This window comes from Dendrobates tinctorius, unplaced genomic scaffold (genome assembly GCF_039654945.1).
Source record: "Dendrobates tinctorius isolate UK_male_01 unplaced genomic scaffold, ASM3965494v1 ptg000035l, whole genome shotgun sequence".
Lineage (NCBI taxonomy): Eukaryota > Metazoa > Chordata > Amphibia > Anura > Dendrobatidae > Dendrobates > Dendrobates tinctorius.
In genome coordinates, this window is record NW_027361703.1 from 63,455,130 (window position 1) to 63,482,014 (window position 26,885).

The window sequence follows — 26,885 nt, forward strand, 5'->3', positions numbered from 1 at the left end:
ACAGCACATGTGAAAAAGACAGGACGGACTGGCAAAGCAGGTGCTGGCATATCTGGCTAATGTAAAGACTGACAAGGCAAATTTCGGCAAGGAGGTTAGGGATGGACAGACACTAGTGGGAACTAGCAGACTGTGACCTGAGAATTAGAAAGCATATTTAGGAACAGATTAACAAAGTTGAACAGGCACCTCCATGCAGCCATTACAGTAATAGACGATTACTGGATGGCTTTTTTCTTTTAATAATGTATTTTTTGAATCATATATATCTAATGATCAATATGATTAAATACTTATGCAAAGTTTTTTTAAATTTATTATTATTATTATTATTATTATTATTAATATTTAATTATATAGCACCATTGATTCCATGGTGCTGTACATGAGAAGGGGTTACATACAAATTACAGATATCACTTAAAGTAAACAAACTAACAATCACAGACTGATATAGAGGGGAGAGCGGACCCTGCCCTTTCGGGCTTACATTCTGCAGGATGGTGGGGAAGGAGACAGTAGGTTGGGGGGGTTGCAGCAGCTTCAGTGATGGTGAGGCGGTGGCTCCAGTAGTGGTGAGGGGGCAGCGGAGATCATTGCAGGTTGTAGGCTTTCCTGAAGAGATGGGTTTTCAGGTTCCGTCTGAAGGATCCAAGTGTGGTAGATAGCCAATAGTCCAATAGTACGTCATTACTTGCATTCAATTTTTTGGGACCAAGGCGCTTGGTGCCGCCATCTGAAAAGGAGCACATGGGAAGATAAGGAACACAGGGCAGAGAGTGCTTTCTTCTTCAAACTGATGGAAGCACTTACTGGTCAATGTCAGTATGAAATGGCCAACAAGATACAACTGTGCACAAAAAATTAGCTATTTTAAAGATGCAACATGTGAAGCGCTACTCAAACTAAATTTAAAGCTTATTTTTTTACCCGTTAACTATAAATATCAATAAGAAACAGCAAAAATGTTGTAAAATAATAGAATGCAAATGGAAGGAAAAGTGATGTCATTCAATCAAACAAAAGTTATCTAGCAGCTCTCAGTTATGAGATCCGGGAGGCAACATGTAAATCAGATTGTTGGTTGCTACTACCATAATGAGCTCACTTGGTCCATCTTAATCTAATGTTTATAGGTGGTTTTATAGGTGCAATAGCCATAATAAAGTAGGGGGTGGGAATAGGGCGCAGCTAGATGAAAGCACCCCATGACTGCGATTGGCTGGGGAGGTTTCAAACCTGGATGCAAAGGGGGAAGAAGTGATTGTTTGGGGGGAATAGGGGAGGAGTTGTTGGGGGGGGCTGGAGGGGTAGTTGGGGAAAGTGCGGGAAAATCCCCATTCCAGCCTGAGGAACCAGGACGAGAAGACTCACATCATCACCTGCCAAAAAAAAACAAAACCTTATGGATTCCATGGGGACGCTTATGGCCCGGCTTTAGGAGGTCGCACGATCCAGGAGGGGAGGATGGCTAGAAGCCCAGCTGTCCTCTCTCATCGGGGCTGCAAAGGAATCTGGTCCGAGTTACAGGGGCAGGAGGACCAGGCCCTCCAGGGACCCTGCGGACACCGAGCACGGTGGTGTGATACCTCCCCGCCGTGCCCACTCCGGCAGAAATCCGTTCAGCTGGCCTGTGGGTGCGGGACAGTGAGGACCTAACACCGCGCCGTAAGTACAGGCCGCACAGGAAGTGAGGCCTGCACTGGAAGTGCAGCTAGCATCGCGGGACCACGGCGAGTCTGTGGGGTGCAGGGACAGCAGTGCTGGCCACGGTCGGTTGGTAGTACATCAGCGGGTGACGAGTGAGGAGGCAGCAGTGGTGACATCGTTGGAGAAGGATCCAGAGGTGGCATATGTGGCAGTTTCCCTGGGCGAGGTGCCTGCCAGGGTGCCATCAAGGAGGAGTGCTAGACAGCCGGGGTCAGTGGGCAGGCAACGGCAAAGGGACAATATGCTGCCCAGTTGGATACTGGCCCAGTTGGATAAAGGGGATATGGTGAAGCTGGATGACAGGGCAAAGGGTGAGGTGTATGTGTTTTGAGGGGCCTCTGGGAGCCCATTTAAAAAAAGAGGTGAAAGAAAAGATTTGGTGAGATGAGTATGTGGAGATATTCTCCCTCCTCCCTCTGGAAAAATTTTAATTTGGATAGGAAAAAAAGATGATAGTAAGAGAGGAGGAAGGAAAACGGATGTGGAGGTTGATTCCACAGACATTTGTAAACTGGTTGCAGGCATTTGTGATTTTGGCGAGTGGCATAGGCAAAAAGTTTCCTGAGAATTGCTTGGGTTTGTTTTGCTATCTGGATGCGATAGGGGAGGCGCATCGGACATTCAGGGGTCAGACATGGCTACTGTATGATGAGCAGTTTCAGCAGAGGAAGGCGGTGCGGTCAGAGATTAAATGGGATCAGAAAGACATTGGGCTTTGGCTGAAGGTTATGGCCCCAACCAGGTATGGGCACGCCTTTCATGGGAGCCGAGGTAGCGTCATCCAGCAGGCGGGACATGGGGGCGGTAGTCAGGGGACACCAGGAACTAAGGAAAAATCGGGAACATGCTGGCAGTTTAATGACGTCCAGTGCAAATATGGAAACAGCTGTAAGTTTAAACACGTATGTTCCCATTGTAACAGGAGCTCCCATAGAGCTTCTAAATGTTTCAAAAAAGGTAAGGGAAAGCCCTCTGTGGGTGCCAGTCAAGGGGGTGAGCCCGGTGAGACTTCAAGAGCTGGCCCCCTTTCTAAGTAGGTACCCAGATCAGGCAAAGGCTAAGGTTATCAAGAATGGTTTTGCGGAATTTTGGGCCTAATTTTTTGCCGACAGCAGGGGTGTGGGCTGCGCACCATTTCATTCGCTTGAATAAGGAGCATAGGGAGGATTTGATTGTCTGGCAGCATTTTTTGGGAAGTTATAATGGTCAGTTTTTGATGCAGCATGAGATCTTGAACAACTTTGACTGTGAGATTTACACGGATGCAGCCGGCGGGCCTGGTTATGGGGCCTATTATAAGGGAAGGTTGAGTGTTGGAACTTGGCTGGAGACATGGAAGAAGATGGGCCTTACAAAAAACCCAGCTTTGTTGGAATTGTTCTCAATTGTCGTGGTCGTCTCAGTCTGGGGTAACATGTTCGCGAACCAGAGAGTTAGGTTTCATTGCGACAATATGAGTGTGGTGTCAGTGATTAACAGCTTGTCAGCTTCTTCTCCCCCGGTGATCAAGTTGGTTAGAGTATTGGTTCTCAGGTGCTTTGAGCTGAATGCTTGGATTTCGGCAGTACATGTACCAGGTATGCAAAACTCAATTGCGGATGCATTGTCTCGTTTCCAGTGGGAACATTTCCGGGAGTTGATGCCAGGAGCGGAGCTCTCGGGAGTGGAATGCCCTTCGCATCTGTGGCAGGTGTTTTTGGACCAGCATGAAGGTTGATTCGGGAGTCGGTGATGAGCCAGACTTGATCATCATATGAATCATTGTGGTGGGTATGGCAAAGCTGTGTGTCGCGGTGGGGCTTGGTTGAGTCAGAGGAGGATAAGACGTTTGCAGTGTTGTTTTTAATTGGTCATGCGGCTGAAACGGGTTGGTCAGTTTCGAAGGTGAATAAATTCATTGCCGGTTTGGCATTTGGTTTTAAGTTGCAATGTTCGGTGGATGTGACAAAGAAATTTTTGGGTAAACAGGCGTTAAGGGGTTTTAGAAGGGGCAATCGGAGTTTTGATAAGCGTAGACCAATCTCGTTCAGTGTGATGGAAAGGTTGGGCTGCATTTTAGAGGGGATTTGTTGCTCCAATTTTGAATTGACATTATTTAGGCTCGCGTTCTCTTTAGTCTTTTAGGGTGATGTGGATTGGCAAAATTGTTTCTTGCAGCAGAGACAGGGCTGGGGGCTTGCTGGCGGAAGATATGGATTTTTCGGTGGGAGGCATTGTATTTTGGATAAGGAGTTCAAAAACTGATCAATTGGGTAGAGGTATTAGTGTATTAGTGAGGGTTGAGGGGTTCATTGATGTGCCCACAAAGGTGTTTGGAAGCTTATTGGAATGTGTGGTCAGGGAGAGTGGGCCCACTGTTGTGTCATGCAGGGGGGCATTTTTGTCTTGTTTCTAGTTTATTGCGGTCTTAAAGAGGGGCTTGCAGGAGTTGGGCCTTACCCCGGGAATGTATGGGTCACATTCTTTTAGGATCGGGGCTGCTTCGGAAGCTGATAGTCTTGGTTTAAGTGCATCATTAATTAAAGTTGTAGAATGTTAGGGATTGGTTTGAAATTGATTGTTGCTATATATTTTCAGGTGGTTACCCATTGTTATCCTGGATCTTCGGACATTCGTTCGTGCATTGGGGGTGCTGCGGGCTGACGTAAGGCCAGACGGTAGGCAACTGGGTTTTAGTAGGGAGCAGGTGGTGATTCGATGGTTGGGATTTCGAGGAATGGTATGGAGTAGGGTCCTAACTGAGTTTTGCAGAGCCGCTCATTTGGATACATCACCCGACATTCTGCTTATGCATATGGGTGGGAATAATTTAGAGGCTAGGCATGTTAGGGAATCAATTAGGGACATACTGTCACGATGACCCGTCCTGTGTGACGCGACCCGCAGGCCGGTAACTGAAACTACAAGACGTGGCACGTGATACTGTCCTGTGTGACACGGCACGCAGGCCAGTAACTAAAACAACAAGACACGGGGAAAGGGGAAACAGTTACAACAGTGGGCCCTGTGATAGGGAAAGGGGACGTGGAGTCCTCCTGCACTCCCCTGAGTCAGCGTCCCTAACGTTCCCTATGCCGGTTCCGCACCGGGCGCCGATCAGGAACCTGTCGCCCTAGCACACCCTACCCCTATCCCTTGCTAGGGAGCTGGGTGGCGCAGGCACTGGCCCCACCGCTGTACTAATACACACTAAGGAAAAACACAAACAGGGAAACACCACTTAGCTTTACTCTGTTGCTCTTGCTCCTGGCACTAGAATGCAGCTCTCCTCCTGAATAGCTGCCACCAAGCTCTGTCAGACCTACAAGGAAATCCCCTCTGACTCCTTCCACACCAGGGCTAAGACAGTGCTGCAAGGAACGCTCTCCAGCTCCTTCCTCCACCAAGGATGGTTGAAATGAACACTATCACCAACACTGATTGCAACACCTGTGACTCTTTTACAGCAGAGCCAGAGCAATCACACCTGCATTGTAATCATGGGCACTAACTAAAGAAACCAGAGTGCAATGACGCTAACCACCACCGGGGGCAAATTTAGAACAAAAGACACCACAGTGCAATAATCCTAATGGCCACTGGGGGGGCAAAAACCAAACTTAACCACAGCTTAAGAAAAAAAAAAGGTTACCTGTGCTTTTTATCAGTCCTGATCCAGCATGGATCATGACACATACGTTTTGACTTGCTACGGCTGTGGGCATCTTTTCCTGGCGTGTTGATCGTGTGGTCGGATATTGTACCTAGACAAAAATGGAGGGCGGCTAGATCTTTGAAAAGGATTAATAGGGCTAGGGTGAAATTAAATAGGGCAGTATCGAGTTTTGTAACCAGGAATGGGGGTTTAAACGTCAGGCATTTTGAATTGGAATCGGGGGTTGGAAATTTCTCGTTGGAGGATGGGGTTCATTTAAACGCGATAGGTATTGATTTGTGGGCTTTGATATTGCAGGAAGGAATTGAGAGAGCATTAGTGGCGTCGGGGCACTCACGAGCCTGAGGTGGTCGGGGCTGTTTGTGGTTGGTGGGGGGTGGGGTTCTTGGAGTTGACGCTGATTGAAGGAATTGTAAGTGAATTCCAGGCAGTTTGAAATTGTGTGGGGTTGATCTGCCACTTGGGTATGGGCTCTGGACGGGGCTTTATCCCGGGAGCTTTTGGTGGTTAGTCTTCCCGGAACGGGATGTACGGTGCCCTCGAGCTGGTGATGGACAGATGAGGGTAACATGGTGGTAGAGGTTCATTTGCTTTGCCAGATATTAAGTCAGATCTTTTAGCTCCAAGAACCCTCCCCTCATATGTACATACCGATTGTATGTATATTTATGGTTATATGTTACTGTTTGTTAATAAACTTGGCCGCTGTGGCCAAAATTTATCCAAAGAAATTAAATTGTAGTGTTTTTATTTAAAAAGGGGTGGAACGTTGGTACGGTTGGGATCAGAATGGAAGTTGAAAGGAAAGAAGCAGTATTCGCCATACGCAGTCAAGATGGGGGTGGGAGTAGGGCGCAGTTAGATGAAAGCCCCCCATAACTGCGATTGGCTGGGGAAGTTTCAAACCTGAATGCAAAGGGGGAAGAAGTGTTTGGTTGGGGGGAATAGGGGAGGAGTTGTTGGGGGGGCTGGAGGGGTAGTTGGGGAAAGTGCGGGAAAATCCCCATTCCAGCCTGACGAACCAGGACGAGAAGACCCGCCCACCCTTCCCTTCTTGGGGTTTCATATTCAGCTCGGGGGCAGGGGTGGTATAAAAATAAAATTAAAAAAATACAATACGATGAGAATTTTGTTGATAGGTTTTGCATACATGTATACTTATTTGGTGTTTGTTCTCGTCACAGTGGCAAGGATGGCGGGGGGTTGCGTTCTTGGAGTTGATGCTGATTGGCCCTGGGAAGGAATTGTAAATTCCAGATAGTTTGAAATTGTGTGGGGTTGATCTGGCATTTGGGTATGGGCTCTGGTTTTACTCCGAGAGCTTTTGGTGGTTAGTCTTCCCAGAATGGGATGTACGGTGCCCTCGAGCTGGTTATGGACGTCTGAGGGTAACATGGTAGTGGAGGTTCATTTGTTTTTCCAGATATTAAGACAGATCTTTTAGCTCCAGAAACCCTTCTCTCATATTTACACACCGATTGTATGTATATTTATGGTTATATGTTACTGTTTGTTAATAAACTTGGCCGCTGTGGCCAAAATTTATCCAAAGAAATTAAATTGTAGTGCTTTTATTGAAAAGGAGGTGGAACATTGGTACGGTTGGGTTCAGAAATGGAGGTTGCAAGGTAAGAAGCCGTATTCGCCATACGCTGTCATGCTGATAGTGAGAGGGCAAAGCACGGAAAGAAATTGTACTTTTCTGGCACAATTCGATAATATTACCTTTCCATGATGAGAGTCAATAATTTTGTGGGTTGGAACTGTGTGAATCTTTAAATTGTTACTATTACAATATATAGAATAAATACATAAACTCATCATTTAATGAATAGCTTGGTAAAAAATGATAAAAACAGAAATAGACCAAGGATTGTACCATAATTTGATTAAATAAAATGAAAAGAAATGATAACAATAAGGCCATGATAAATATTTATATTGATCAGCCATAACATTGAAATACCAATCGTAATATAGTGTTGCCCTCTCCACCACGCTGACAAAAGAACTTTAAAGGCCCTTACCCCATACACATTAGACATTGGACATGCAGCTAAATGTGCCGATGTTGAAGGGTTTGGCCGACGGTTTTGTATGGCGGTGCCAGCCAATTGATGGATGGGAGAGATGTCGATCAGACATGTCAGATTTTGGACTGCTGATCACATTGTGCTCCCTGCGAAGAATGGGAGGAATAGGGCTAAGCAGCAGCACATGTGAAAAAGACTTGGGTATACTAATAGATCATAAACTAAACATGAGTCAACAGTGTGATGCAGCAGCAAAAAAGGCAAATACAATTCTGGGATGTATTAACAGAAGCATACAGTCTAGATCATGTGAAGTCATTGTGCCCCCCTACTCCTCTTTGGTCAGACCTCATCTGGAAAACTGTGTCCAGTTTTGGGCACCACATTCTAAAAAAGACATCAACAAATTGGAGCAAGTTCACAGAAGAGCGACCAGAATGGTGACCGGTCTGCAAACCCTGTCTTATGAGGAAAGGTTGCAGGATTTGTGAATGTTTAGCTTGCAAAAAAGAAGACTCAGAGGAGACTTAATAGCTGTCTACAAATATCTCAAGGGCTGTCACATTGTAGAAGGATCATCTTTATTCTCACTTGCACAAGGAAAGACTAGAAGCAATGGGATGAAACTGAATGGGAGAAGACAGATTAGATACTAAAAAAAACTTTTTTGACAGGGTGATCAATGAGTGGAACAGGCTGCCACGAGAGGTGGTGAGTTCTCCTTTAATGGAAGTGTTCAAACAGAAGCTGGACAGACATCTGTCTGGGGTGATTTAGCGAATCCTGCTTTGAGCAGAGTGTTGGACCAGATGACCCAGGAGGTCCCTTCCAACTCTACCATTCTATGATTCTATGACTGTATATGCAGAGGATGTCAAGAAGGAGCTGATATTATTGACGACTAATGTATAAGAAAAATCTTTTTAGCCAGTAAAACAAATGATCAACATACATTCCTGGTGAATACAGAGCCAGTTATGCAAACTCTATGTTAATTTCATCATTATAAAGTCATTAGTAAATATTTACTTAATTCTTGTTTCACTGGTTAATTATTTATAGACAGTGTGCCTGCCTACCAATGCCGGGGAAAGACTGGAGGCAAGACGCCAATGGAAGTTGGTAAGAATGATCTAGAACAAACACTTGACAGTTGTAAAATGCTTAAATAATCCTATAGTATTACTATGCTTCAAGGCAGTTTTATGTTAAGGCCTTATACTCGCTGCTAAATAAAAAGCCTGCTATTGGCCATATTCAACCTACAATTTTTAGATGCATATTGTGGAGGTATTTTCCTTTGCTACGGTTCTTTTAGTAACACAGACATGTAAGCATTATGTGTGCCGCTATGCCACCAACCTCATCAGGTCAGCAAAATGTGTTTAATATTGTATGAGGGTTTGAATTATGAAATCTGGGGACAGATCTGCATTCATTTCACATTTGAATTTTTACACTTTGTATATTAGATGATTTTTAAGAAGTCAATGGACCAAAAAATCAAGTGCAGTGTGCAATCCTCCTAACTCAACGACACGTTTACACTCCTTAGCAAAAACTAACTTTATATATTCCATAATTGTTAGGCAAGAAATTTAAACTAGATAAAGTATCAATGTACTTATCCATTTCTCCATAGAAGGGCATGAAAAGCTAGTAAAAGTGTATTTATTTCACTTCAGCACTAGGATGGTTACTCTGTGCACATATGCATGTAGCTAGAATAATCGGAGACTTTTTGTAGTGCAGCTGATTGATTATACTCAAGTGCGTAGGACACTGCTTCAATATTAAGCACATCCTTCAGCACAGCATTTGCAGTATGAACCAATATAAAGAATGAAGATGACATGGCACTCACAGGAGTGCCGCAGCCCCCTTGAAACAGTTCATCAATGGGTTCACATATATCCTTGAATCAAGCTCGGCTTATTTTAAAGTGATGCTTTTCATTGGATTAGAACTAATAGCAAAACTGATGCAAAAATGCATCAGTTGCCACCAAGCTTTTTCATCATTTTACTAGGGATGAGCAGACCAGTTCAAGTTCGAGTTCTGCTACCCGACCCGAACTTTATTCCAAAGTTCAGTTTGGGTACCAGAAATGTACTTGAACCAAAACCCCATTGAAAACAATGGGTAAACAGACTTTTGAGCTGGAAAAATAATCTTTCTGGTCAGTGAGTGCATGGAAAACATCAGACTGCACTCGGATACCATCTGAGTGCAGTTCAATTTCCACAGACTGACACAATGGAGAAGATGGAGACATTTTTTTTCTATTTTAGTTCATCTGAGGGATGAACTCACTCTCTGATCAAACTCTGATCAGAGTGTAATTTGCATAATCGACACGATTCACTCAGATGAGCTACAATATGGTTGTTTGACGGTAGCCTAAGCCAAAACCAGTAGTGAGTGACTCAAAAACACAGCAGAAGTGGGATTCTTTCCCTTATTTTTTCTAAATTTTGATTCCATTCGTGATTTTGGTCTACAAACATGTATGCAATATAATATCTCACCCACAGGTTGTAAATTGTAATATTATTATTCACCCAAAAGTTTGCAATAGTTTCTAGCGACTGGTAAACCTGGAGATAGATTTAATAATGTAATGATTCTGGAGGAAGTAGTCTCACATCACTAATACCATATTATCACCTTTATAGGCAAAAAAGAAAATGTCTACTTAAAAATAAAATAAAAAGCAATTGAACAAGGAATGTAAATAACAAAGAAACACTTATTGATGTGACTTATACAACGATTCAGTATATTTTTTCGATTCAGTGTATTCTTATTGAAAAAGCCTATTTAGTGAATTGTTTGATAAAGCAGAGCAGAAACAACATAGGAAGAAAATAATAAAACTCCATGACGTACTGACCTGATGTTCTCTTTTCAGATGGCACTATAGGCGCAGAAGAAATAGAGAATATAGCAAATGCGATTCTTGCTATTAAGCTTCCAGCTGCTCCTTATGATTTAATTAGCATGTTAAATAAAATTAAAAAATATTGTGATGATTACAAGGAAAACAATATAAACTTGCAGAAGCAACTGGAAGAAGTGAAAAAACTCACCCAGAGAGCAGAAGATGCGAAGTAAGATTTTGCTTGTCAAAGTTATGGTTATGATTCAGTTCGGTGGAAAAGGTCATTTAAGGGGACTTGTCACTTCCAGAAATGCTATTAACTAGAGTTGAGCGACTTTTGGTTTTTTAGGGTCGCGTTTCGTTTCGTGAAACCCGACTTTTCCAAAAGTCGGGTCGAGCAAGATCGTCCGATTATAGGGAAAAGTCGGGGTCGTCCCGAAACACGAAACCCAATGTAAGTCAATGGGGAATAAAAGTCGGCAGTGAGAGGAGGACAGGAAACACACCTACAGTGCCCATTTGAATGCCAAAAGCATCAATTCTTCTTACTTAAGCTTGTCAACCTTAATTAACTTAATAATATAAGTTACGCACTGAAAAATGGGGGTTATTTGGCTAAAGTTGTGGGGGGGAGGGCTGGCTGCAGGTTTTCATGTGCCCTGGGCGAAAGAGCGCCCCTTTAACACATACCACAACTCATCATGCTCCGATACGGCAGATAAATAGCGGTATAGTACAATGAAAAATACCTCACTTTTTACATCTCATGACGAGGCCCATCTATTTCTCCATACAGAATCATTGGTCCCATATAATGTTTGAAACAGTATATGATGAGCTCCACATAATGCTACAGTATATGTTGGTCCCCATGGATGAAGCTCCACTGTCTTATGGGCCCAAATAATGCTCCAAACATAATGGGCCCCATTTCTAATGCTCTAGTGTATAATGGGCCCTGTAAATGCTGCTCCAGTGTCTGATGTCCACCTTTGGAATGTTCCAGTGTATGGTGGGCCCCATCTATCATTCTCCAGAGTATAGTGCTCCCCAAAAATTGCTGTCCCAACATTGAAAACAATCAAATAAGTCTCCTCGCTAGGGAATCCCTGTACTTGTCTGGACAGGTGCTGTAGCTTGCTTAACAGCTCGCCAGCCGTTCTCACGCCCAGTATGGATTGCACGTGATTGCACAAAGGTTAGAAAGGGTACCGTATCCCTGGATAACATGTATGGATAGCGTACACATTCAAAACAGGCAGGCTCAGACGGTGTTAGGCCCAGTATGGATTGCACGTGATTGCACAAAGGTTAGAAAGGGTACCGTATCCCCGGATAACATGTATGGATAGCGTACACATTCAAAATATATGTCTCAGGAGGCAGGCTCAGACGGTGTTAGGCCCAGTATGGATTGCACGTGATTGCACAAAGGTTAGAAAGGGTACCATATCCCCGGATAACATGTATGGATAGCGTACACATTCAAAATATATGTCTCAGGAGGCAGGCTCAGACGGTGTTAGGCCCAGTATGGATTGCACATGATTGCACAAAGGTTAGAAAGGGTACCGTATCCCTGGATAACATGTATGGATAGCGTACACATTCAAAATATATGTCTCAGGAGGCAGGCTCAGACGGTGTTAGGCCCAGTATGGATTGCACGTGATTGCACAAAGGTTAGAAAGGGTACCGTATCCCCGGATAACATGTATGGATAGCGTACACATTCAAAATATATGTCTCAGGAGGCAGGCTCAGACGGTGTTAGGCCCAGTATGGATTGCACGTGATTGCACAAAGGTTAGAAAGGGTACCATATCCCCGGATAACATGTATGGATAGCGTACACATTCAAAATATATGTCTCAGGAGGCAGGCTCAGACGGTGTTAGGCCCAGTATGGATTGCACGTGATTGCACAAAGGTTAGAAAGGGTACCGTATCCCCGGATAACATGTATGGATAGCGTACACATTCAAAATATATGTCTCAGGAGGCAGGCTCAGACGGTGTTAGGCCCAGTATGGATTGCACGTGATTGCACAAAGGTTAGAAAGGGTACCGTATCCCCGGATAACATGTATGGATAGCGTACACATTCAAAATATATGTCTCAGGAGGCAGGCTCAGACGGTGTTAGGCCCAGCATGGATTGCACGTGATTGCACAAAGGTTAGAAAGGGTACCGTATCCCCGGATAACATGTATGGATAGCGTACACATTCAAAATATATGTCTCAGGAGGCAGGCTCAGACGGTGTTAGGCCCAGTATGGATTGCACGTGATTGCACAAAGGTTAGAAAGGGTACCGTATCCCCGGATAACATGTATGGATAGCGTACACATTCAAAATATATGTCTCAGGAGGCAGGCTCAGACGGTGTTAGGCCCAGTATGGATTGCACGTGATTGCACAAAGGTTAGAAAGGGTACCGTATCCCCGGATAACATGTATGGATAGCGTACACATTCAAAATATATGTCTCAGGAGGCAGGCTCAGACGGTGTCAGGCACAGTATGGATTTGACGGCCCAGATTACACAGCGGAGGAGCAGGGAGAGGTAAAGATTGCAAATGCTGGGGCCCTGCCCAAGCAAGGGGGGCCCACTCGTGGGCGTCGGTATTGGCACTGGGCCCCTCATAGTACAGAGGTGTGTCTGACGGCGGGTGTGCACCACCACCGTCAGAGACACTTGATTGCACTATGGGGGACCCTGTGCCAGTGCCCGCGCCCAAGAGTCGGCCTACCCACCTGTCCAGGGCAACGGCACTCGCACGGTGTCGTGCGCTAGGTGGTGACCCCGGCCATGGGGGGGGAGGCAGCACAGTTAGGGAGTTTTAGAAAGTGGCATATGTTGATGTTGGACATTCAGCTGATGCAAAAGGCGAAATAGGTGAAGTACCAGGAAGAGGTGGACCAAAGCAAGCCATTTTTCTGTCACCCTATGTGTCATCAGGGGAAGGTGGGACAAAATCCTTGGAAACCCATGCGTGGTTCATTTTAATGAAGGTTAGATCATCCACATTTTGGGTTGACAGACGGGTCCTTTTTTCTGTCAGGATTGATCCAGCTGCACTGAAGACTCTTTCCGATAGCACACTTGCAGCTGGGCAAGCGAGCTCCTGTAAGGCATATTGGGCCAATTCAGGCCAGGTGTCCAGTTTAGCGGCCCAATAGTCAAAGGGGAATGACCTGTGTGGGAGAACATCGATATGGGAGGAAAAGTAGTTTGTAACCATAGTTGACAACTGCTGTCTCCTGTCACTTTCCATCGATGCAGTATTACCAGTTGTGTGAGCGGTATTTGAAAAATCAGTCCACAACATTGTCATGAAACCCCTGTCTCCAACGCCACTTCTGCTGTGTGCACCACGAACACCTCTGCCAAGCTGCCCCCGGCCCGTACGGCTCGTGTGAGAACCATCACCGCTGCTGTGTGCTGGGAATGCCTCAAGCAACCGATTTACCAGAGTTGCTTGTTTATTAGCCAATATTAGGTCAAGGTTCTCCTGTGGCATGATGTTTTGTAATTTGCCTTTATAGCGTGGATCCAGGATGCTGGCCAACCAGTAGTCGTCATCGTTCATCATTTTGGCAATGCGGGGGTCCCTTTTTAGGATCCGCAAGGCATAATCTGACATGTGGGCCAATGTTCCCGGTGTCAATGATGCACTGCGAGTGCTGGGTGGAGGAGCACTTTCTGGCAAATCCACATCCCTCCAGTCACGCACAAACCCTGTACCAGACCTTGCCACGCCAACATTTTCACTTGCCCCACGAGATGCATCCTCCTCCCCTAAGTAATCATCCCCATCATCCTCCTCCTCCTCCTCTTCTTCCTCCACCTCGTCCAGGAGAGGTCCCTGAGCAGACAATGGCTGAATGTCATCAAGGATTCCCTCCTCCTCTTCCTCCTCATCAACATTGGCTGCAGACGCCTGCTCCTTAAGGTGCGTCAAAGTTTGCATGAGCAGACGCATAAGTGGGATGCTCATGCTTAGGATGGTGTCGTCTGCGCTTACCAGCCGTGTGCATTCCTCAAAACACTGAAGGACTTTACAAAGGTCTTTCAGCTTCGACCACTGCACGCCTGTCAACTCCATGTCTGCTCTCAAAGTGCCTTGCCGTGTATCCTCCCACAAATGCATTATGGCCTGCCTCTGCTCGCACAGCCGCTCCACCATGTGCAGGGTGGAGTTCCACCTTGTTGCAATGTCGATAATGAGGCGGTGGTTGGGAAGGTGGAGCAATCGCTGCAGCTTCTGCATACGAACGGAGTGTACAGGCGACCGGCGGATGTGCGCGCACAGTCTTCGCACCTTCTGGAGCAGGGCTGTTAACTCCGGATAATTTTTGAGGAAGCACTGCACCACCAGGTTCAAGGTGTGAGCCAAGCAAGGTATGTGGCTGAGTTTTGAAAGGGCTATGGCTGCCACAAAATTACGCCCGTTATCACTAACTACCTTGCCTGCCTCAAGATGTACACTGCCCAGCCATGACTCAGTTTGTCGCTTCAAGTACTCGGCCAGCACCTCGGCGGTGTGTCTGTCGCCCAAACACATCATCTGCAACACAGCCTGCTGACGCTTTCCACTAGCTGCTCGATAGGGGGACACATCGTGTGCAACAGTGGCAGCTGCAGATGGAGTGCTCGTACGACTGCGCTCTGTGGACGAGCTTTCGCTTCTGGAGGAGGAGGAGGAGGAGGAGGGTCGAACGCCTACAGCCAACTGTTTCCTATACCGTGGGCTAGGCAGCACTGTCCCACCACCGCTGTCCCCTGTGGACCCTGCATCCACCACATTAACCCAGTGCGCAGTGATGGACACGTAACGGTCCTGGCCATGCCGACTGGACCATGCATCAGTTGTGAGGTGCACCTTTCCGCTCACTGACTGCTTGAGTGCATGGACAATGCGGTCTTTCACATGATGGTGGAGGGCTGGGATGGCTTTGCGAGAGAAGAAGTGGCGACTGGGTAGGTCATAGCGTGGTACTGCATAGGCCATGAGTTCGCGGAAAGCTGTGCTTTCCACCAACCGAAAGGGCATCATCTCAAACGAGATTAGTTTGGCAATGTGGGCGTTCAAACCCAGTGTACGCGGATGAGAGACTGAGTACTTTCTTGACCTACTCATAGTGTCTGGGAGGGTGAGCTGGACTTGAGAGCTGCATATGGTGGAAGTAGCGGTGGACAGGGCGGACTGAGAGAGGGTTGATGATGGTGATGGAGTTGGTGTTCTTTCTGATGGCCTAGATTCAGTATTTCGTTGATATAACAGTGGGATTCCCTGACTGCTGTGGCCTTGCAACGACACCTCAACATTTGCTGCTGTGCTAACCGGTGGGCTTACAGTGGGGGAAACAATGTAGCGTTGCTGACTACCTTCGTTGTGATCAGTTGCACATGTGGCACTTGAGGTTTGGTGTTGTGTCCACGCTTGCAAGTGCATGCTGGTTAAATGTCTAAGCATGCAACTGGTATTCAAATTTTTCAGATTTTTCCCTCGGCTAAAGGTCTTTGCACACTTCTTACAGATAACCTTGGCCTGATCATGAGGATTTTGTTCAAAAAAGTGCCACACTGCACTCTTCCTACTTTGGCAGACATTTTGCGGCCTAGCACGCTGTGATCTTTTGACCCTCTGGACAAGCTGTCCAGCAACTCTTTTGATGTTTGGAACCTGTCTTTGGAGTGCTCCTGGCCTGCCAGATAACAGCTGTTGCGATGTCGATGTCTGCTGTGGATGCTCCTCATCTGAGCTATTGGAAGCAGCACCCTCTTCCCCCAATGGATGCTAATCTGGGTCAACAACTGGGTCATCCATCACCTCCTCTTCTATGTCATGTGCACCTTTCTCTGTGTCACCGTGTATGGTGGTATAGTGTGCGGGAAGGGGCACCTGAGTCTCATCAGGGTCAAAATCTGGCTCTGTACACTGCGAGGACAATGTAGTGCTCTGAGTGAATGTACCAGCAGAATCATCCATCAGCGGCTGTGCATCAGTGCACTCCATGTCAGATTCATCTTGGCCTGGGTAATTCACCATTTGACTTGATAATCCAGGCATGGTATGTGAAAACAGCTCCATGGAGTAATCAGTAGTATGGCCTGCGTCATCCTTCAATCTTGGTTGGGGTGAAGGACACAAGGAAAGGTGTGGTTCATGAACATGAGCCTCCAATGACGACTCAGTGCTTTTACTTTTTACAACTGAAGAAGAGGAGGCGATAGAGCTGGAGGCTGAGTCAGCAATGTAAGACAAAACTTTTTCCTGATGCTCTGCCTTTAAAAGCGGTTTGCCAACTCCTAGAAAACTAAGCGTTCGAGGCCTTATGTAGACAGACGATGACGCAGGGTCAGCACCTCCTGCATTCGGTCCTATTTTGCTCTTGCCACTACCATCAGATCCACCACCAACACCATCATTACCAGCTGCCAACCCCCGCCCAATTCCACGGCCTCTTCCACCAGCCTTCCTCATTTTTGGAAGAAATGTAGACAAAATCCAACAAACTATATAGTAATGTAAAACAAGGTACAAGGTGTCTATAGGACAGGGGAGATTTAGAATTTCTGCACACACTTGTGGACAGTGGACACTTTTGGATTGTGTGAGGCCCACTGATATCTGAGCGCTATGTGACACGCTCGATGGCACAGCTGCCTGTGACCAAAGTGACGAGAGGATAATGGAGATTTTGAATCTCTGCGCACACTTTTGGACACTGGACACTTGTGGATTGTGTGAGGCCCACTGATATCTGAGCGCTATGTGACACGCTCGATGGCACAGCTGCCTGTGACCAAAGTGACGAGAGGATAATGGAGATTTTGAATCTCTGCGCACACTTTTGGACACTGGACACTTGTGGATTGTGTGAGGCCCACTGATATCTGAGCGCTATGTGACACGCTCGATGGCACAGCTGCCTGTGACCAAAGTGACGAGAGGATAATGGAGATTTTGAATCTCTGCGCACACTTTTGGACACTGGACACTTGTGGATTGTGTGAGGCCCACTGATATCTGAGCGCTATGTGACACGCTCGATGGCACAGCTGCCTGTGACCAAAGTGACGAGAGGATAATGGAGATTTTGAATCTCTGCGCACACTTTTGGACACTGTACACTTGTGGATTGTGTGAGGCCCACTGATATCTGAGCGCTATGTGACACGCTCGATGGCACAGCTGCCTGTGACCAAAGTGACGAGAGGATAATGGAGATTTTGAATCTCTGCGCACACTTTTGGACACTGGACACTTGTGGATTGTGTGAGGCCCACTGATATCTGAGCGCTATGTGACAGGCTCGATGGCACAGCTGCCTGTGACCAAAGTGACGAGAGGATAATGGAGATTTTGAATCTCTGTGCACACTTTTGGACACTGGACACTTGTGGATTGTGTGAGGCCCACTGATATCTGAGCACTATGTGACACGCTCGATGGCACAGCTGCCTGTGACCAAAGTGACGAGAGGATAATGGAGATTTTGAATCTCTGCGCACACTTTTGGACACTGGACACTTGTGGATTGTGTGAGGCCCACTGATATCTGAGCGCTATGTGACACGCTCGATGGCACAGCTGCCTGTGACCAAAGTAACGAGAGGATAATGGAGATTTTGAATCTCTGCGCACACTTTTGGACACTGGACACTTGTGGATTGTGTGAGGCCCACTGATATCTGAGCGCTATGTGACACGCTCGATGGCACAGCTGCCTGTGACCAAAGTGACGAGAGGATAATGGAGATTTTGAATCTCTGCGCACACTTTTGGACACTGGACACTTGTGGATTGTGTGAGGCCCACTGATATCTGAGCGCTATGTGACACGCTCGATGGCACAGCTGCCTGTGACCAAAGTGACGAGAGGATAATGGAGATTTTGAATCTCTGCGCACACTTTTGGACACTGGACACTTGTGGATTGTGTGAGGCCCACTGATATCTGAGCGCTATGTGACAGGCTCGATGGCACAGCTGCCTGTGACCAAAGTGACGAGAGGATAATGGAGATTTTGAATCTCTGCGCACACTTTTGGACACTGGACACTTGTGGATTGTGTGAGGCCCACTGATATCTGAGCGCTATGTGACACGCTCGATGGCACAGCTGCCTGTGACCAAAGTGACGAGAGGATAAGGGAGATTTTGAATCTCTGTGCACACTTTTGGACACTGGACACTTGTGGATTGTGTGAGGCCCACTGATATCTGAGCGCTATGTGACACGCTCGATGGCACAGCTGCCTGTGACCAAAGTGACGAGAGGATAAGGGAGATTTTGAATCTCTGCGTACACTTGTGGACAGTGGACACTTGTGGATTGTGTGTGGCCCACTGATATCTGAGCGCTATGTGACACGCTCGATGGCACAGCTGCCTGTGACCAAAGTGACGAGAGGATAATGGAGATTTTGAATCTCTGCGCACACTTTTGGACACTGGACACTTGTGGATTTTGTGAGGCCCACTGATATCTGAGCGCTATGTGACACGCTCGATGGCACAGCTGCCTGTGACCAAAGTGACGAGAGGATAATGGAGATTTTGAATCTCTGCGCACACTTTTGGACACTGGACACTTGTGGATTGTGTGAGGCCCACTGATATCTGAGCACTATGTGACACGCTCGATGGCACAGCTGTGACAAAAGTGACTAGAGGATAAGGGAGATTGGATTGCTTTTAAAAAAGCAGTTTGCGGAGCAGTGGGTAAACAGCAATGCCAGCGTGTCAAGAAGCCTTAAAAGGCAGCCGAACAACCAACACCACTGATACACCACTATATAGCCTCCCCTTGCACTGCACACACAGTGACTTGTGTGTTGTGCAGGCCAAATCGCTAGCAGCAGAAGCAGTTTTTTTGTCTTCTTCCCTGCCTAACGCTCTCCCTACAGAATGAGCAGCAACCTCTCCCTATACTAAGATTGGGAGAAGTAAGATGGCGGTCGGCGTGCATGCCCTTTTATACCCCCTGTGACGCCCACCAAAGCAAGCCAATCACTTGCATGCCCTTCTGAAAGATGGTGGTGACCCGTGCCTAGGTCATCACGTTGCCCACAGTGTCCGTGGATCCTGATTGGCTGAAAAAGAGCGCAAAACAAACTTTTGAAACGCGACTTTGGCGCGTAAGTCGCCGACCTCGTGGCCGACCTCATCCTAGGGTCGGGTTTCGTTTCATGAAACCCGACTTTGCCAAAAGTCGGCGACTTTTGAATTTTTTCGACCCGTTTCGCTCAACTCTACTATTAACCTGTTGATGTAGGGTTAATCTGGAAGTAACGTTAAAATCAAGTTAGGCCTCGTTACTGGAGAGGTGGCTGCAGGAAGAAAGTAAACTTATATCCACCCTGTGCCCCCTCGCTGCCAGATATAGGAGCCGTGCAGGGAGTGATCACAATCACTCACTGTACAGTAAGCATGCTGTAATCACTCCCCCCCATTTTGATTGCCAGCCTGCTCCCCAGTGTTTATGTGCCAAGCAAGCTGTCAGTGAAAGTACAGGAGAGCAATTATGGCAGGCTCATTATATAGTGACAAATGACTAGAATTGCTCCCTGACCTGATGATTGGAAGCAAGCGGCTGCAGGGAAGATGTGAGTTCTCTTTCTCCCTAGAACTGCTTCTCCAAAAAGTAGGCTGCACGTAATTTAAACACTATTTACTTACAGATTTACCCCATATCTACAGGTAAATAGTTTTTATGGACGTGACAGGTTCCCTTTAACGCTTATGGTACTTATAATTATAAATAAAAAATCAGTGCGTCAAAGTGGTGTATATTACTTGAGCTTTGGGTTGATTTTCAACCCTTTTAGGAGTTTAGAAGGCTGTAGATTTTCTCATTCCATAGAGTCATGCCGATTATGCAAATGACACGCCTATCAAACTCTGATCAGAGTGTGAGCATAGTGTGCTCTGATACTCGAGGACGAGGAGAAGATGAAGAAAAAAACATTCTCCATCTTCTCTATTCTGTCAGTGCGTAGAAAGTAGACTGCGCTCAGATGTCATTTGAGTGTAGACCGATGTTTTCCACAGTCTCATTGACTTGCATGGCTGAGTGCGATACGATATATCAGATCACAATTGGGCATGCAGTGATTTTTTTTCCTCGGACAGACTCTGCCAGAAAAAACAATGGCCCCATAGAATAACATTTGTCCGAGTGTGATCCGATGTTGTATTTCAAATGCAGGGGCAGATAAAGAGTAGCCAGGGCCCTGGGCAGTTTAGAAGGCGTGGTGCCCCCTTCTGACAGAGATGGCTAATTTTCCTTTATGTACTGAACTATACATAACATAGCACTATACATAATAAAGCAGAGGGGGAAGATTAATTTTCCTGAGGGGCAACATGAGAGACTCTTGTGAAGGCCACACCAATAGACTGAAATTAATTCTGGCCAATCTTAACATATTAATTATAAAAAAATTTTATATTAATTGTATGACTTAATATTGAGCAGAAATAAGTACGCTGAAATCTCCCTACATAGAATATGAGCCCCCACATAACCCCCTTTCAAGAATATGAGCCCCCACATAGCCCCCTTTCAAGAATATGAGCCCCCACATAACCCCCTTCCAAGAATATAAGACCCCACATAACCCCATCAATCAACAATCAAAGCAATCAATCTATGAGGCACCTTATATATGTAAAGCATAATAAACAAAATTACTTTGTTATTTAGTTATTTTAAAAACCCAATACATAAAGACATAAATGCACACACATTTGCACATCAAATTAGCAATTTAAAAAAAGAGCAGAAATTAGGGTTAGATGAGTACTAGCTTTGTCCTTCACAATTCTCTTCCTGACAGCGGAGGTTGACACCCTAACTTGAAAAGGTATGTTGCCCCTGTTACTCGTCAACTGCCCCTATGTAGCCCTAGCACTACTCTAATTGACCAGGCATCCTAAGTATGTGATCAGATAATATGTAAAGGATGTATATAAACATATACAATATACAGGTGTTTCTCACAATATTAGAATATCATCAAAAAGTTAATTTATTTCAGTTCTTCAACACAAAAAGTGAAACTCATATATAGCGCATTACAGACAGAGTGATCTACTTCAATTGTTTATTTCGGTTAATGTTGATGATTATGGCTTACAGCCAATGAAAACCAAAAAGTCATTATCTCAGCAAATAAGAATACTTTATAACACCAGCTTGAAAAATGATTTTAAAATCCAAAAAGTTAGCCTACTGAAATGTATGTACAGTAGATGCACGAAAATACTTGGTCAGGGCTCCTTTGCATCAATTAGTGCAGCTATGTAGCGTGGCATGGAGGTGATCAGCCTGTGGCCCTGCTGAGGTGTTATGGAAGCCCAGGTTGCTTTGATAGCAGCCTTCAGCTCGTCTGCATTGTTGGGTCTGGTGTTTCTCATCTTCTTCTTGACAATACCCAATAGATTCTTTATGGGGTTAAGATCACACGAGTTTATTGGTCAATCAAGCACAGTGACCCTGTTGTTTGTAAACCAGGTATTGATACTTTTGGCAGTGTACACAGGTGCCAAGTCCTGCTGGAGAATTAAATTTACATCTTTAATAAGCTTGTCGGCAGAAGGAAGCATGAAGTGCTCAAAAATTTCCTGGTAGAGGGCTGCGCTGACTTTGGCCTTGATAAAACTCAGTGGACCTACGCCAGCAGAGGACATGGCTCTCCAAACCATCACTGATAGTGGAAACTTCACACTAGACCCTCAATCAGCTTGGATTGTGGCCTCTCCACTCTTCCTCCAGACTCTGGGACCTTGATTTCCAAATGAAATGCAAAATTTACTTTCATCTGAAAACACCTTGGACCACTGAGCAACAGTCCAGATCTTTTTCTCCTTGGCCCAGGTAAGACGCTTCTGGCGTTGTCTAATGGTCATGAGTGGCTTGACACAACGAATGCGAGACTTGTAGCCCATGTCCTTGATACGTCAGTGTGTGGTGGCTCTTGAAGCAATGACTCCAGCAGCAGTCCACTCCTTGTGAATCTCCCCCAAATTTTTGAATGGCCTTTTCTTAACAATCCTTTCAAGGCTGTGGTTATCCTGGTTGCTTGTGCACCTTTTTACACCACACTTTTTCCTTCCACTTAACCTTCCATTAATATTCTTGGATACAGCACTCTGTGAACAGCCAGCTTGTTTAGCGATGACCTTTTGTGGCTTACCCTCCTTGTGGAGTGTGTCAATGACTGCCTTCTGGAGCATCTGTCAAGTCATCAGTCTCCCCCATTATTGTGGAGCCTACGGAAACAGACTAAGGGACCTTTTTAAATGCTTAGGAAGCCTTTGCAGGTGTTTTTTGCGAATTATTCTAATTTACTGAGATAATGACTTTTGGGTTTTCATTGACTGTAAGCTATAATCATCAACATTAACATAAATAAACACTTGAAATAGATCACTCTGTCTGTTTCACTTTTTGTATTGAATAACTAAAATAAATTAACTTTTTGATGATATTCTAATTTTGTGAGAAGCACCTGTATATATCCATATTTAAATATGCATCACATATTTTCTCTACAGACTGTGTCTGAAAACTTCATAAGCCAAAAAATCTGATAAGGATGAATTCCTGCAAAACTGATAAACTGTTTTAATGTAAGAGATACATTATACTGTATATATGATTCACTTTGTTAATAAAAATCAGTGTCTTTGAAGGTAAAGTTCATCTATAAAAAGGTATCCATGATGTGATTGTAAGGGTGTCATATTTCACAAAAAAGGTGTTGGTACATGATAAACCGGGGTGGACACTGACAGCTTGGGGCCCCTGTGCAAGAAATGTGTCTGGGCCCCCCTCCTTTTATGGCGACAAAGCTATATACTGTATATAGCCACATACACACATGTATATGGCAAAATTAAGAGACCACTTCCAAATGGTCAGATTGTCTGATTTTTTTCTTTAAAGGTATATTTTTGAGTAAAATGCGCAAATTGTTCTTTTAGTATACAATCTTCTGACAACTCCAAATTTCCAAGCAATAAATTTTATATTTTTTTCTGAAAAGGAGAAATGGTCAAAATTAAAAAAAAAATAAACCCAATGCTTTCAGACCTCAAATAATGCAAAGAAAACAAGTTTATAATCATTTAGAAACAACAATACTAATGTTTTAACTCAGGAAGAGTTCAGAAATCAATATTTTCTGAAATAACCATGATTTAAAAAAAAAACTTTCATGGATCTTGGCATGCTTTCCATCAGTCTTTCACACTGCTTCTGACGTAAAAATGTAAGCAGCTCTTCTTTTTTTCATGACTTGTGACTATCTATCATCCTCTTGATTACATTCCAGAGGTTTTCAATGGGGTTCAGGTCTGGAGATTGGGTTGCCCATCACAGGGTTTTGATGTGGTGGTCTCTTAATTTTTGCTAGAGCTGTATATTATATAGTCTCCTTTATTATGTATATTGTCATCTCTTATTACACAGTGCCCCCTCTTGTTATGTACAGCACTGTCCTTTACATATTGGATTATGCAGAGCCCTGTTTTTTGTTACATACCATCCTGTCTTGTTAGCTGTATAATGCAATGATGGCTGATGGAGCATGGATAACTTCTTTTCTGATGGAGGAGCGCATGGACTGGATGTCTGGTCACCGGCTCCTCCAGCAGGAGTCATTTCATATCTAACAAGAGAGGGGACTATGTAATAAAAGAGGGAGCTGTGATTAACAAAAATAACAAGAATACACTATATAAGAGACAGCAATGTACATAGGGGAATCTATATAATAAGGGACGGCACCATATATAACTAGAGAGGATGGTATGTAATAGGGGACGGTGTTATACATAATAAAAGAGGAAACTATGTAACTAAGGATGGTGTTATACATAATAAGTGAGTACACTATATACTAAGGAACTGTGTTATACATAATAAGTAAGTACATTATATGCTAAGGGACTGTGTTAGACATAATAAGTGAGTACACTATATACTGAGGGATGGTGCTATACAGAATAAGCGAGTATACTATGAGACTGTGCTATACATAATAAGTGAGTATACTATATAATAAGGGACTGTGCTATGTATAAGTGAGTACACTATATACTAGGGACTGTGTTAGACATAATAAGCAATAATAACGTCTTCCTCCACCTCCCCCTTTCCCTAAGTCCATTATAAATCCCCCTTCCTCCCATCTCAATCCCCCACATCCCTCATTGTCCTCCTACCCACGCATCCCATTATTGTCCTCTCCCCACCCCCATCATTGTCCTTTCCACCACCATCATTGCTTTCTCCCCCCCACCCCTTCATTGCCCATTCCACCACCACCATCATGGTCCTTTCCACCCACCCCCATCATTGCCCATTCCACCACCTCCATCATTTCCTCCTCCGCCACCATCATCATTGTCCTTTCCACCACCACCATCATTGCCTTCTCCCCATCACCACCATCTTTGTCCTTTCCCCTACCTCCATCATTGCCCTTTCCATCACCTCCATCATTGTTTTCTCCCCCACCACCCCATAATTGCCCTCTCCATCACCCCATCATTGCCTTCTCCCCACACCCCATCATTGCCCTTTCCACCTCCATCATTGCCTTCTCCCCCACCATCCCCATCATTACCCTTTCCATCACCTCCATCATTGCCTTCTCCCCCACCCCATCACTGCCCATTCCACCACCACCTTCATTTCCTCCTCCCACTACCTCAGTCATTGCCCTCTCCATCACTCCCATCATTACCTTCTCCCCATCACCCCCATTATTGCCCTCTCCACCATCCACACACACACCGCACCATTCACCTCTCTGCACGTTCCCTCACAGCGCTACGCATGCACCGCACACACACTACCACTCATCTCTGCACACACACTCACATTCACGCGCGCGCACACACATTCACGTTTACACACACACTGCACAACTCACCGCTCCGCAAACTCTCTCGCAGCCACAGCATCACTGTCCCGGCAGCTTACTCTCTCTGTCACAGCCACGCTGAATGATACCGTCATCCAGCCGCGCTATGTCAGAGACAGGAAGCATGGGCAGGAAGCAGGACAGATCACTGCAGCTCCGCTCTGCTGCCATTTTCTCTTGTAGTCAGCAGAGATGCAGAGATCGGTCCCTGCCCACCGCACATGAGAGCAATCTGGCTAGGGGCCCTGGGGAGCCTCAGGACCGGATAAACAGGCCAGATTGCCCTCATTATTAGTCGCCCTGCAGGGGTCCCCTCCACCTCCGGGTCCTGGTGCAGCCGCATCAGCTGCACATGTGGTATTTCAGGCGCTGCGATACCCTCTTACGTCTACCTTATACCTATACCACATGTACTGTATATATTGGTGTCCATTTATGATTATTTTTTGGATTTACAAGTGAATTATAATGTGCTATACTCTACTTTTATACTACATTGTATTTTGTTTTCTTTTAATTTAGGAAAGCAGTAGAAAATCTACCAAATGTAGATGAAGTTCGAAATAATTTAAAACAAGCTGAAAATGCTCAGAAGACAACAAATACTTTACTGAAAACTGTGAATAAGGATATCGAAGATATCAGGAACAAACTCTCTCAGGTATTGGAATATTAATCCAGGATTATGCATTTCAATATACAGTCCTCAACACAGAACACAGAAATTGCAACACCGACATGGATAAGTCATGGAATTATGGGAATAACAGGATTAAGGCCGGGGTCACACTTGCGAGTGTGATGTGAGTAACTTGTGCGAGTCTTTCACATCAATACCCGACACTGCCGCCGGCACTCGGGACCGGAGTGTGCGGCTGCATGTATTTCTATGCAGCTGCACACTGCGGTCCCGAGTGTTGGCAGCAGTGCCAGGTATTGATGCGAGAGACTCGTGCGAGTTTCTCACATCACACTCTCAAGTGTGACCCCGGCCTATTGGACCTGTTGTTGATATGCAAAGGATAAAAAATGGAAATAAAGTTTTTAAAACATTTCCATTTTTTCAGCATCAAGTATGAACCCCACATGCAGAAGTACATATTACCTTACATGTCTTGCATGCAATTAATGAGGTTATTAATGGTTGAATGATGAATACTCTACAATGCTGAATGCATTTGAGCATGCAAATCATCAAGATCCATTTCTGGCAGCTCCTTTGCAATTGCTGACCAATAAAGGCCTTGATGCGCTTGATAAGAAACAAGATAGAGAGGTGAAAACAGGTAACACTGCATGCCATGGTAGAAGGTTTAGACCGCACAGGCTGCTCACAGTAGCACAAGCAACATGTGGTCTGTCGTGTTGCAAAATGGCTCTTAAGACACATTGTCAAAATGTATGATACCATCGCGCCTGTGATTTCCATAATTCCACAACCTTTTGCTGTTGCAATTTCATGGTTTAGGAGTGTTCATCTAATTTGTAAAAATGTTGAAATTCTGAACTAAAATTTAGATAATTATTTGAATCAACCTTTTATATACTATAGATTTATGTGAAACCTTTGCATAATAAAGGGTGTCTTTACACAAGCAATTTGAAACCAGGAAATGTCCCTTATAAAATATCTATCACCAGTCTGTGGCTGCTCTT

At 45.1% G+C, this 26,885-nt stretch overlaps 1 protein-coding gene across 1 annotated transcript in view; it reads left to right on the forward strand.

Moving 5' to 3' along the window:
- Positions 1-26,885, forward strand: part of LAMB4 (laminin subunit beta 4) — a 339,109-nt gene that overhangs the window by 206,115 nt on the left and 106,109 nt on the right. The window contains exons 36-38 of the mRNA XM_073573188.1: positions 8,461-8,520; positions 10,310-10,508; positions 25,752-25,890. Coding sequence (XP_073429289.1) covers positions 8,461-8,520; positions 10,310-10,508; positions 25,752-25,890 — 398 coding nt within the window. The remainder of the gene's footprint in view (positions 1-8,460; positions 8,521-10,309; positions 10,509-25,751; positions 25,891-26,885) is intronic.